This window comes from Eublepharis macularius, chromosome 18 (genome assembly GCF_028583425.1).
Source record: "Eublepharis macularius isolate TG4126 chromosome 18, MPM_Emac_v1.0, whole genome shotgun sequence".
Classification (NCBI taxonomy): Eukaryota; Metazoa; Chordata; class Lepidosauria; order Squamata; family Eublepharidae; genus Eublepharis; species Eublepharis macularius.
In genome coordinates, this window is record NC_072807.1 from 23,608,636 (window position 1) to 23,622,215 (window position 13,580).

Genomic DNA, 13,580 nt, shown 5'->3' on the forward strand with positions numbered 1-13,580 from the left:
ATGTGACGTTCCTCTATGGGGCGCATTTTATTCTTTCATCCACAAGCCTCTGCGAGAAGAGCCTTAATTCTTATAGAGAATGGAGGGGGGGGTAATCCTTACCTGCTTCCCCTGGTCTAAAACTGAACTGTGTTTGTTCCCATCCTTACACACATACTTAACTCTCAAGACCAAGGAAGACTTTAATCATAGATGAAAGCGATAGAGCGGCCCCATCAGAGCCCTCCAAGCCAAGAGGCTTGCCTCCATTTTGTACCGGAAGTTTTCTCTATGGCCGTCTACCCTCCCATCTCGGTGGCCAGAACGGTTCTCGGGTAGTGGCAGGACGGTGGCGTAGAAGGATCATGATTGCTGCCTTGGCGGTTGCTCGACGGGGGCTTTTAGGGGGCGATTCCGGGTAAGAGATCGGAGGCTGGATTAGGGGTGGGGAGTGGAAGGGAAATAGGGAGGGGGACTTCGGTTAAGGCCGTTAGAATTACTTTTTCCACGGAATTTTTTTGAGTTTCTATCTACTCAAAGAGTCCAAGTCGATGTGCATGTAGCTCTCACTTATCTGCACAACAAGCCTGCGAGGTAGGTCAGGTTGAGAAAGACTTACTGGCCCAAGGTCATTTCCTAGTAGGGTTGCCAACTTCGGGTCGGGACATTCCTACAGATGTGGGATAGAACCTGTGGAGGGACCTCAATCGGGTATAATCATTACACTGTAATGATATGAAGTCCAGCCGCCAAAGCTCCCATTTCCACCAAGGGAACCCATCTCTGCAAGATCAGTTGTAATTTCAGGAGACCATCAGACCTCACCAGGAGGTTGGCAACGGGGAGACTTGATCTCAGCTTTTCCCAACCCTTTGACTTCCTGGGCTTTGTCCTAGTTACTATTATTCAAGGAGTGCCACCTGTGCTATCCATTCATTTCTCTTTCAACACAAGCTGTATACTTTGTTATAAAGGTAGCACAATTGGCACACAGGTAGAATCTCTACCTGGCATCCCCCTCAGGTGGGTTATTAAAGACATGTTGTCTGCTGCAATCCAGACAGCTTCCTCCCAGGGAAAGAATGCTTCAAAAAGAGGCCATGGACCAGTAGCAGAGCAACTGTTTGAGACATGGGGGTTTAGATTCAATCCCTGACATTTCTACCGAAGGACAGTAGGTGATATGAAAGACCCTGGAGAGCAGCTGCCAGTCAGAGCAGACAAGGCTGACCTCGAAGGACGGATGGTCTGATTCAGTATAAGGAAGGTTCATGTGTTAAAGTGATATGAAAGACCTCTGCCTGAGAACCTGGAGAACAGCTGCCAGTCAGAGTAGACAATACTGACCCAGATGGACAGATGGTCTGATTCAGTATAAGGAAGGTTCATGTGTTAAGGTGATACGAAAGACCTCTGCCTGAGACCCTGGAGAACAGCTGCCAGTCAGAGTAGACAATACTGACCCAGATGGACAGATGGTCTGATTCAGTATAAGGAAGGTTCATGTGTTAAGGTGATACGAAAGACCTCTTCCTGAGACCCTGGAGAACAGCTGCCAGTCAGAGTAGACAATACTGACCCAGATGGACAGATGGTCTGATTCAGTATAAGGAAGGTTCATGTGTTAAGGTGATATGAAGGACCTCTGCCTGAGACCCTGGAGAACAGCTGCCAGTCAGAGTAGACAATACTGACCCAGATGGACGGATGGTCTGATTCAGTATAAGGAAGGTTCATGTGTTAAGGTGATATGAAAGACCTCTGCCTGAGACCCTGGAGAGCAGCTGCCAGTCAGAGCAGACAAGGCTGACCTCGAAGGACTGGTGGTCTGATTCAGTATAAGGAAGGTTCATGTGTTAAAGTGATATGAAAGACCTCCGCCTGAGAACCTGGAGAGCAGCTGCTGGTCAGAGTAGACAAGGCTGACCTCGAAGGACTGGTGGTCTGATTCAGTATAAGGCAGCTTCTTGTGTTAAGGTGATATGAAAGACCTCTGCCTGAGACCCTGGAGAGCAGCTGCCAGTCAGAGTAGACAATACTGCCTTTGGTGGACTAAGAGGCTGACTCTGTAGCAGTGTGTTCAAAAAGGTTAAAGAGCTGGGACATTAGGTGTGTGTACAACATAAAGCTCAGGAAGCACAAGTAAAAAAATTAGGACATCAAAATTTCCCTTCAGACAAAGCAGCTCTGTTTGTGTAGGTATGTTTACCATGTAGATGCATATGAGCTCAGGTATATGTTCAGTTCAGCTGTTGTTCCAGACAGCCTTTAGCAAACAAAGAGTTAACAAAATAAATGCAATGTACTATATATACAACATAGAAGACATACATAACAAAGATGGTGGCAGTGATAAGTGCCTTCATATCATAGCTGAAAACCCTGCTGGAGTTTTCAAGGCAAGAGACTAATGGCGGTGGTTGCCTGCCTCTGCAAGCCTGGGCTGCTTTGGAGGTCTCCCATCCGATTACTAACTGTGGCTGACCCTGCTTAGCTTCCATGATCTGATGGGATCAGGCTTGCCCAGGGTATTCCAGTTGGATAGTTATATATTGAGCAGAAAAACATGTGTTTAGACAATGAAGTCTTCAGTGGTAACTGAATATTAATACACTGAAGCTGGCTTATACTGAGTCGGATCATTTGTCCCCGTCAAGGTCAGTATTGTCTACTCAGATAGGTAGCAGCTCCCCAGGATCTCAGGTGATCTTTCATATCACTGGTCCTTGTAACCGAAAATGCCACGGATTGAACCTGCGACCTTCTGCATGCAAAGCAGAGGCTCTCCTGCTGAGCTATAGTCCCTCCCCAGCAGTTTCAAAATTAAAATAAAAAACTTCCAAGGGATATAAACCCTATATATAAATAAATAAAATATTTATGATACATTTGTAGGGATCTTTCAGAGGACTTGACACGCATATCCACAGCCCACAACCTGGCAATCCAGATGTTAGCATACAGTAACTAAAGATAACTCATTCGGAACATGCCTCGCTTATGTGCCATCAAGGGCTTGTTTGCAATGACCTAAAAATACGAAGGTCACATTCAGACTTCAGGGGGAATACAGCATCGGCTGTAGTGAGATGCAGGAAAGGCGTTGTGAGTCGCTCTGGGAACTGGCATTTACCTCAGCCTTGAATACTGGATCTGCGGGTCTGCCCACCTTGCACAGAGTTAATCGACTTCTCACGGGCAGCTCTCAGGTTCCAGGGTCTTTCCTCACACCTGCCACCTGATGCCCTTTCAAGCAGAGGTGCCAGGGATCAACCTTGCTCGGCTACGGAGTCACACCCCCTTCCTGCACTCCCACCTTTGAAGGGGGACCCCATCTTTGCTCTCTTATCCCAAGTCTGAAAGTGGAAGGACAGGGTTTCCAGCCAGCCAGGAAAAAAGCCACTGGCTTTCAGACCAGTTGCCGGAAAATTCATGCGGCGAGGCCCTTCCTCCACCCCAAGATATCTGTACTCCTCAAATGAACTGACAGCCACTTTAACTATGGACTCCACTCCAGCCATTTCTAGTGAAACTCCTTGTAAGGGGCCTTTTTCATATTCAGTCAGGTATTTATTTCATTTTACTGTGAGGAGAAGCCTTTCTAAGAGAGGGGGTAAGGAACTCTGTGCTGGCAAGAGGAATTTGTCTTCACTGCTGCCATAGCTACTGGTAATATCTCCGCAAGGTTCTTTGTTCACAGAGAAATGCAGCATTCCAAATTGAGACTCTTCCCTTTCCAAGTTTGTATAAAGATGCTCTTGGAGAGCAATCCTAAGAAGTTCTACTCAGAAATTCTATTCCAGTCTCTTCAATGGGACTTACTCCCACAAAAGCGTTCTTCAGATTGCATTCTTAATGATTTACCAGGGCCAACAGGACAACGTTGCTGCCCTCTGGCTGAACTTCCTAATTTTGCTGTGCTCTTCACAATGTATCATTGAATAAGAAATTCGGTAACGTCCGTCTGTGTAAACTCTCTCTGTGTAGGATGGTACAAGTTTTCCTTGTCACCCTTGAACTGAGATTTTTCGCTTGCTGTTCACCCTTGGACTGCTAATTTTCACTTGCTGGTTGCCTTTTTCTTTTCTTTTTGACTAATAATTCAACTTCGCTATGCTGGCGACGCGTGTTTTAAATGCCTATTTGTTTATTGAATTGTTAACCTTTAAAAAAGCGAGCCAGTGTTACACAGTTGACACACTGGGCTTTTTTGTTTAGAAGCTAGCCTAGCGACAGCTCTAGACAAAAGTGTTTCTTGTGAAGGAACAATTAAGATGAGTGGAATTCAGGCACCCAAGCAATGAGAACTGACTGGATAAAGGGGGTCAGGAGTTGTCCCCAGCCCGCCCACTCACCCTCCAAACAGGTGAGGGATCTATCCAGTATGCTGAACCAACAAGAGATGCTATGCAGTTGACTTCTGCCACCCACAAAAGTTTCCAGGCCTGCTTACGTGTTGCTAAGCTACAACAAGCTGCTCCCCCCTCCTCTGTCATACACTCAGCGCATTTGAATTCTGCTTTTCCTCCATAATCTCCTGTTACCTGTTTGGTCTTCGCAAGAACTCTAGGAGACAGAAGATAAAAGCTTTGCTAGATCATTCCATTGTCCCTAGTTCAGCATCCCATTTCCTGCTAACCACCAGATGCCCCAAAAAGGGTTACAAGAAAGGCACAGATGCTAAAATCTTCCTCTGTAGTTGCACGCCCCCCCCCCCCCAGCATCTGGAATTCCAAATTATACTGGTCTGCTTTTGCTATCGTGGCTACTAACTGAAGAGCAGATTAGTCAGATTTAGGAAGGAAAGATCCATCAATAGCTATCAAAGCTCGTAGCCCTTACTACATCAAAACTCTGCTTTCTCCCCTGATGCTACTGTCTCTAAGTGGCTCCCAGCTGCTGAGCAGGGATTTGAAACTAGGTTTTTCCAGTCCTTTTTAACGGGAGATGAACCTGGGACCTTCTGCATGCCAAGTTGATGCTCTGTCACTGAGCCACAGCTCCTCCCTACTGGATCGTATCTACAGATGGGCACGAACTGAAATACGAACCAAAGTTTGTCACGAACCAGGCCGGTTTGTGGTTTGCAAACCAGCGGTTCATCAGAGCCCATTTCTGACGCTGCTACGAACTTTAGGGCAGTTTGTTTGGTTCGTTTTTTGGTTCGTCACTGCAGACAGCCTAGGGCCAATCAGTCAGTTTCCTAGGCAATGGGGGTTGGGCTTTCTGTAGACCTTCTGCTGACCCAGAAGTGGTGAATTGCTGGGCCGGAAGTGATGTTTTCACAAACCAAAAATGAACTGGTTCGTGAACTGGGGCAGGTTCGTGAAAGTTTGTGCTTCATGGAACGTGACGAACCACAAACCACATGGTTCTTTTTTTTCTGGTCCGTGCCCATCTCTAATCATATCCAGCAGCTACACATAGGTATTAAATGATATACTTGACATCACTCCTCCTGCCCTGCCGTAAATCCACTACTCTCAAGTATGTGCACCACATTGTACCCTCTAATTGGAAAAGCAGTCTGTGTAATGAAGCTGTTCCCCGGAGGCACGGCTTATTAGAGGTGGAAGAGTGGGGGGAAGACCCTGGCTCCTATGCAGTAGTTTAAACAAAGAGCAGCTTTGAATGGGGGATGTCCCACACATCTTTTTGCAAATCTATTCATTAGGACTGGCACACAAGACTTCATACTTGCCGAAAACTCAAAAGCAGCTTGTTAAAAGCCTTCTCGGCTGCCAGGGATGGATGGCAGAAATTGGAATGAGGGCTACAGTGCAGCAGTCCTGAAAACCCTGTTATGAATTCTTCTAGTACTCTCTTTTGAAACCCCATTATAAGCTCACCCGGGCGTCCTGTTTCATCACAGCTGTGGCATTGCCCTAGTTCGGAGTGTACAGACCAGTCTCCAGCGACTCCAGGAGTTAGCAGAGAATTCCGCCAGCCAAGCAGCTGAAGCACCAGAGGACCAAAACAAGAGAGACTTCAGGTGAGGTGACTCGTGGCTTCCAAGGAAGTTATGGGATGCCATAGGATAAGCATACTGGTAGGACCAGGGAGAGCAGGGGTCCCCAACCTTTTTGAGCCTGCGGGTGCCTTTCGAATTCTGAAACAAAGTAGTGGGCACAGCCACAGAATGACAGCCACAGGAGGTGGAGCCAGCCACAAAATGGCTGCTGCGGCTTGCCTTCAGTCACACAGTGAAGATCCTTTTGCTGTGGTGGCAGCTGCTTGCCAAAGGAAGGTTCTTTAAAAATATATATATATACACAGCCAGTCAAATCTCCAATGACCAATCAGAAGCCTTGCTGGGCAGAAGCTCCACCTGGCCCCTCCCACTTTCTAAAAACACGTGGTGGATGCCAGGAAAGGTGTTGGCGGGTGCTTTGGTGCCTACAGGCAACATGTTGGGGACCCCCAAGGTGGAGCATACCAACGTGCAGTTCATCATCAATCCAGACATATTACCGCAAGCTTTTGAAACTTCTTTGAAATAGTTTTTGAGGTCTGTTTTCAGAATTCCAGATCCCTTACTGATCTCAGCAGTTTTGGAACGGTCTCTCTGCAGATGATTATCATCTCTTGAAATTGCTCATGAAATGCTTTCAAAAGCCACTCGTTTGGTTTGTATAATCAACGAGCATCTTTTGACAACTGGAGGTGAACAAGCAGCCGAAGGCCACCATAAGTTCATTTTCCTTTTTTATCTGTCAAAAAAAGTACAAACGTTTCCAAAAGAACTTACAGCATGCAATAATTATAATTGTATGCAATTATACACAAGTGCAGTGACTAATATATAAAACTACTGGCCTACAACCATTACAATTATAGTGACCGATGTATTAAACACAAGGGTCATACGGATCACTTACTAGTTCTGAAAGCAACCAATATATTATATGCAATCATAAAGTGGGTAGGTGGTGCCAGTCACAAAAAGCAGAAAAACCTGGGCCACCCACGGACCAGGTCTGGGTTTCTGCACAGTTGGGGACTCTTCAGGTACGCAGAAAAAGATTGCTGTAAAGGAAAAGGGGACCCTGCCCCTCAAAATTAAAAAAAAACTGCCTAAAGAAGATTGAGCACATTCCAGGAGGCGTAGGATGCTGAGCGTAGTCAAGAGTCAATTAAATGGCAGAGGACAGAAGAATGGAGAGTAGTAGTGTATGTGAAAGGGATCTTGGGGTAAGAGTGGACTGTAAACTAAATATGAGCAGTCAGTGTGATGCGGTGGCAAAAAAGGCTAATTCAATCTTGGGTTGTATCAAAGGGGCCATAGCGTCAAAATCGCAGGAGGTCATAGCCCCTCTCTATACTGCCTTGGTCAGGCCACACCTGGAGTATTGTATGCAGTTCTGGAGGCCTCACTTCAAAAAGGATGTGGCCAAAATCGAGAGGGTGCAGAGGAGAGCGACGAGGATGATCAGGGGTCTGGAGACTGAGCCCTACGATGAAAGGCTAAGGGCCTTGGGAATGTTTAGTTTGGAGAAGAGGAGGTTGAGGGGGGACATGATTGCTCTTTTTAAATATTTGAAAGGCTGTCATTTGGAGGAGGGCAAGGAGCTGTTCCAGTTGGCAGCAAAGGGTAGGACGCGAAGCAATGGGCTTAAATTACATGCACAAAGGTACCGGCTGGATATTAGGGGAAAACTTTTTCACGGTCAGAGTAGTTCAAAAGTGGAATCAGCTGCCTAGGGAGGTGGTGAGCTCCCCTTCACTGGCAGTTTTCAAGAAGAGGCTGGATGAATACTTGTCAGAGATGCTTTAGGCTGATCCTGCACTGGGCAGGGGGTTTATTTATTTATTTAATCACATTGGACTAGATGGTCTGTACGGCCCCTTCCAACTCTATGATTCTATGAGAGAGAGTGGCCCACTCAAGACCCTGAGGTTCTAAAAAGGGTTCCAGATCATCTCTTTCCAACATAACAGACCTGCTGGATGAGACCAGGGGGTCCATCTAGGCCGGCATCCTGTTTGATGCAGTGGCCATTCAGCTACCCCAAAGAGCCAACGAATGGAGCAGAGAGGCTGAGGCCTTGACCAGATGTTGCCATCTGGCACTTTGATTCAGAGGTTTTTTGCCTCCGATTCTAGAGGTTCCTCATGAGCGCGCACACACCCAGCCCATAAAGATACAAATCTGTCAGGTGAAAAATCCCCCGTTAGTTCCATCAAGAGAAAAATCGGTCCATAACACATGTTAGCAGCCGGGATCAAGCTTTACTTAACTGTTTGAAGGTTTGGGGTGCAGGTATTTTAACGGTTCTTGCCATACGCCACATCTCACAGAGCCATTCTCGTTTTGAACATCTTTTCTGTGTCTGCCAGCACTAATCTGGCCACAATGATTAAAATTCAGGATGAAGCCATGACATTTTAGTAATGACATCGAGCAGGCAAACATCACGAGTCCGACGGTAAATAGATACTTCGCACGTTTAAAGTTGCACGTATATATTTCTTACTGTTTTGATAAAATGGCTTTTCAATGCCATTTGTTTGGCCATGGTTCTTTTCCGAGGTACTTTTTAGTGTACCTCTTAGATGGCTGACATGGAGATGTTCTCCTTGGCAATTTTTTTTCCCGTTTCAGCTTTTTCCCCCCTGTGCCAGGAAAAGGGAGCACTCTCCGGTGGGCTGGGAAGAAATACGAAGAGATCCCGATTGCTCATATCAAAGCTACTTATAACAAGTAAGAGATGAGGTTTTGCTAACCATGGGGACCAGGCAGTCTGAGGGTATTGAGGCTGGTGGTAGAGTTTGTTCCTTGGCTGGGGAGTACCTCACTCTCTCTGGATATGTTGCACCCCCACCCAGTGAAGGGGCTGATTGTGTTCCTGAAGGAATTGCAATATCAGTGAGTCGCTTTCAGGCTGCCTCCCTGCATTTAAACAGAACTAACTTTCCACAGTCTGGAAACAACTCTACAGGAGTAACTTGCCTCAAGCTTGGATTGACGTTTTGCATTATGCATACGTCCTGCAAACCGGCTTCTCTCTTGTTCAGGGAACATTCCGTATGTAATCACAGAGAGGCCATGTCAGTCTACCATATGTTCCCTGTTTGGATCCCTGCTGAAAATGGTATGGTCTGCCTCCTAAGAGCCAGAAGGATAATGGAAAAGAGTCTTACAAAGGAGCTTGGGGTAAAGGGTTATGGACTATAGACTAAAGCACTATATATAGTTCGTACCATCTGTTGCTGCAAGTAAGTTCCTACTATGTAATTTTTGCATTGTTTAATGTGTTATGTTAATACTTGTGGTTTGCTTTGCCACTGTTTCTGATCCCTGGTAGATTCCAGGTTTCCGCAAACCAAATCCTATTACATTGCCTATTGGATGGCACCATCCAGTTGACTGTATTGACTTCTTCTATGTAATCTGCCTTTGTATATGATGTATAAATACCATCAAAAAATTTCTGACAAGGTTTTCACCCTTCCCTCTCTCCCCTCTTGTGCCCGCAGCACTCACATCCAGGTTGTCTCACATCAGAATATCTCTTTGACCATAGTAACCTGTGGCACAGAAGGATTCAAGAATGCCAAGAAGGGCACTGCCGTTGCGGCACAGACTGCCGGAATCTCAGCAGCAGCGGTAAGCATGGCCTGCCTCACGCGGCACCCCGAAAATGGCATTATCCCGAGCAAAAGGGTGTGGATTTTTTCAAACGCCGGAGAGGTTGTTTCACCAAATCTCTTGCAGTCTCTCTGCCTCGTGGTTGTAGTGAGGCTAAAACAGGGGAAGGGAAATCTGTACATACCTCTTGGAATTCCTGAGGAAAGGCCAGATAGTAGACAAAATTCACCAAGAACTGAACCCAGGAACATTTTCTGTGACTAAGATCCTTTAAAGTGCACAAAAGAAACGAAGGTCTGACAGCACACCTCATGCAGAGCTGCTCTTGCCACAGATGTGGGACTGGGTGCAGTTCTCCAGTCAGCAACAGAGCTGTAGAAGAATCCTCTCCTTTACTGAGTGAGGCTGCCTGTTGTGTCTCTGTACACATCCCTGGCCCTGCCACTTCCTCCTCCTATTCAGCCTCTGGTAGGTAATTTTGTCCTGGATTCTACGGTATTCAGTTGGAACGTTGTCCCTCCCCAGGCAAGAGGGAACAGTTGCCTGTTTTCAGAGGAGCTAGAACAGTGACTCACACAGGAACAGACAGCAGCTCCTCTGAAGGAGGGCAGCTCTTACTCTAAGTACTCCAAGAGATTTTTTTTTTTTTTAGTGTAAAAGTGAAGAGTGCCTCCAGCTTCAGGAGTGAAAAAAATCAGGAATAAAAACAGAGGCTTTGCTAGAGGTGAAATGGTTAGAGATGACCACTAGATGGCAGGTTTAACCCACCAAAGACCAAACTCAAAAGTTTCCAACAGCCCGGTTGGAATCAAGACACCTTCACAGTGTTACAACTGTACAGAATTGTCTGTGACCACCTTCCGTTTGTCTCCTGTTCATACTGCAGAGAGCAACCACTCTCTTACTTCCACAACGCTCCCTTCCCCCGATACATACATACAGTGGAGGGCAACACACCGTGCACGATAAGGTTTAAACCCACCGCGCTGTCACTGCAGCTGCAGAGCGGCCAGCTGCAGGAAGAGATCCGGCTGAGGCAGGCAGCCTTGCGCCAAAGAAACTTGTTCTCTCTGATTGGTATTTCTTATTGAGGAAACGCCCCACGTATCTTCAAGGAAACCTCAGGATCCTCCAAAACATAACTGGAAACCTCCCCCCCCCCCCCTCCGCCACCAGATATAATGCCATAGACCTGTTCCGGATCAGACCAAGATCTATCTAATGCAGCCTCCCATTTCCTCCACATGTTCATGGAGACCGACTGCTGTTAACGTTCTAGTGAACTAGGATGCGAAGTGTCACATCAAGGGCACAGGTGCTTCATCCATTTCCAGGCCTAATTCAGGGTGCAGCTTTGGACCTTTAAAGTCCTTCAGTATCCAGGCTTCAGAATCGCTGTATAGTTTATACAGATCAGAGGTCGGCTGCCAGTCCCTGGCTGAGAGCTGAGATGCCGTGTCAGTAGGGACCCACAAGAGCTTTTTTGGATGCCTACTGTGGGTCATAGATTCCCTCCTCCTGGCGTTACAATCAGTGCCCTCTCTTTGCCTTTCCAAGGTAGCATACAGATGTATTTGTTTAGGAGAGTGTTTGAAATTGGTTTGCTTTTATGGTTTGCAGCCGAGATCTTTCCGATTTTTTTTTCCGGCTGCTACTCCTGTCACCCTGGTGTTTGATTGATTATATTTAACTTGTTTGTTTAAACTGATTAGTCCAGGCATTATTCTTCACCAGGGGCACCTTTTCTGAAGCCACATTGTGTGTGTTTTGTAATAGGAAAGTAGGGTTTTTTTTTAAAACCCTGCTAGTTAGGGGATATCTGATAGAAGTCAGATGGCATAAATCCAGAGGAGTTAGCCATGTTAGTCTGTAGTTGCAAAATAGTAGAATCCAGTAGCACCTTTAAGACTAACCGACTTTATTGTAGCATAAGCTTTCGAGAACCACAGCTCTCTTCGTCAGATCTGATGAAGAGAGCTGTGGTTCTCAAAAGCTTATGCTACAATAAAGTTGGTTAGTCTTAAAGGTGCAACTCTTTACTAGATGGCATCAAGCTGTGATGGGAGACAGTTCTATTCTTTAGCGAAAGGCAGACACCATTTTCTCTCTCCCCACCACACAGAAAGCCTGTGCAAAGGGGGTGTCTCACGTGCGAGTGGTGGTGAAAGGCCTGGGCCCTGGACGACAGGTATGTGCTTGCTGGTCTTGTTGATTGTTTCCACAACACCATACATGCAGTTTGCAGAACAACAGAACCCAAAAAGAGAAGCTCGAGCTCCGAGGAGCATGAGCATTCCAGAGAGCCACTTTCAATATTCACATCAGACCCCCGTGCATGGCCTTTCCTTCTCTGCTGTGTCTTCCCCTACCCATTGTAATGTTCTCTTCCCTCTTCATCTCCCATCTGGTAGGGTCTGTTCTCAATTCGTACTCCTGCAGGGGAAAACTTACAGATAACTGTCTCTTACACACACCAACCACCCCCTGCAGGGATAAAAGCAGCTATTGGGGCTTTTTCTGCCAAGAAAACAACAGGGGAAGAAAAGGTTCAAGACCCTTGGGAAAAGAAAAATGTTTCCGGCCACTGCCTAAAAGCTTGTAAATTCAATGCCAAGAGCCCTTGTGGTGAAGAAGTTCAGCTTGGGTGCCACTGCGGAGAAGACCTTGTTCTCTAATGCTCGCCCACCCAACATGAGAACACACAGAGTGAAGCCTCTGGTCTTAAAATAGGCCAGCAGACTCACTTGGGAAGAGGCACCCCATGAACTTATTAAGTGGCTGTTCTCTCCCCCCACACACAGCATGGGAACAAAATATGAAATGAACTATCTTACAGGCTCGTCATGAGGATAACTGAGATGCTTGATGTTGCAAGCTGGAAATGCTCTAAAAACACAAAAGTTATCTGAAAACTTTTTTTTTCCAGGCAGCCATTAATGGGCTTACCATGGGCGGCCTGGAGGTGATCTCCATCACAGACAACACTCCGATCCCACACAACGGCTGTCGGCCACGGAAAGTACGAAGGTTGTGAGGCAGTGGGGTATGGGACAGTTTGTTCGGCATTCACTTTGCACAGTCATCCAGAGAAAGGAGAGGGCTTTGATTTGGGGGGCGCTGTTAATAGAAGTCAGAAGAATTTTCAGTGGTGTCATCGAACAAGATCTATAAAATCTGTATGTTAAATCATTGTCTGCCTCTCTCTCAAGCTAGACACAAGAGTTGTGTTTTGGCACCGCCGTTGCTTCCCTCCACTTAATAAGGTGTTGTCTTCCAACCTAAACCCGCTGCTGTTTTTCCTGATCAGGAAAGGCTCAGTAAGTGTGATTAGCAAAAGTGACGATTGGCTTCGCTGCTTGGCAGGGCATCGAGGGTGGCACAGTGGCCATACACACGGGGGCACCAATCCACTGGGAAGCTCTCAGATGTAAATCTCTCTGAACCGGGCAAGGAGACAGGACAGTGGTGATATTGGGCTGGTTCATGGAGGGCTTCTGTTTATAAACATAAAAAGAGCCTGGCTAGATTAGACTGGAGCTTTGTTCAGGCCAGTGTCTTAATAGGGACAAGGGCCAGCCAGATGTGGGCAGGAAGCCTACAAGCACGAAGACAGCAGTTGTCCCCCGCACACCCTCATCGCATGTCCCACCATCTGACAAGGAGTGTGCTGGAAGGGTAGTTTTGCTCTTCAAGGCTCAATTGAATTTACAACGGTAAGACCAAGAAGACATGGATGGTGCCTAATGCTGCTGATAGGGGTCTTTCCATGGCTCTGGGAAAGGGCCTCCTGGGCTTGCTTTAAACCCCACATGGGGAGAGTTCCATACCCTCTTCCCCAGCATAGCCCTGACATACCCCTCCCAATACTCTAACTGCTTTTTAAAGCCAACCATCACATCCGGAGTTCCAATAACAGGTCTTTCGACAGCTTTGTCTGTTTCCATATAGTGGCGGTCCAAAGGCGGGTTTCTCTTGTTTTAATCAAGTCACACCAATCTAGAAAGTGATCTAC

At 46.6% G+C, this 13,580-nt stretch overlaps 1 protein-coding gene across 2 annotated transcripts; it reads left to right on the forward strand.

Moving 5' to 3' along the window:
- The first annotated feature begins 279 nt into the window (after positions 1–279).
- Positions 280–12,754, forward strand: MRPS11 (mitochondrial ribosomal protein S11). 2 transcript variants are annotated; one of them, XM_055002182.1, is made up of 6 exons: positions 280–397; positions 5,852–5,971; positions 8,582–8,680; positions 9,457–9,586; positions 11,691–11,756; positions 12,495–12,754. In XM_055002182.1, the coding sequence occupies exons 1-6, from the start codon at positions 345–347 to the stop codon at positions 12,600–12,602; spliced, it is 576 nt and encodes a 191-aa protein (XP_054858157.1). In that variant the 5' UTR covers positions 280–344; the 3' UTR covers positions 12,603–12,754. The 2 variants fall into 2 exon arrangements, with proteins under 2 accessions (XP_054858157.1, XP_054858158.1); XM_055002183.1 differs by lacking the exon at positions 8,582–8,680.
- Positions 12,755–13,580: the final 826 nt, after the last annotated feature.

Coding starts and splice junctions, on each gene's coding strand:
- MRPS11 (XM_055002182.1), top strand. CDS start 345: ATGATTGCTGCCTTGGCGGTTGCTCGACGGGGGCTTTTAGGGGGCGAT. Junction 398..5,851: donor CTTTTAGGGGGCGATTCCGG/GTAAGAGATCGG, acceptor GTTTCATCACAG/CTGTGGCATTGCCCTAGTTC. Junction 8,681..9,456: donor ATCAAAGCTACTTATAACAA/GTAAGAGATGAG, acceptor TTGTGCCCGCAG/CACTCACATCCAGGTTGTCT.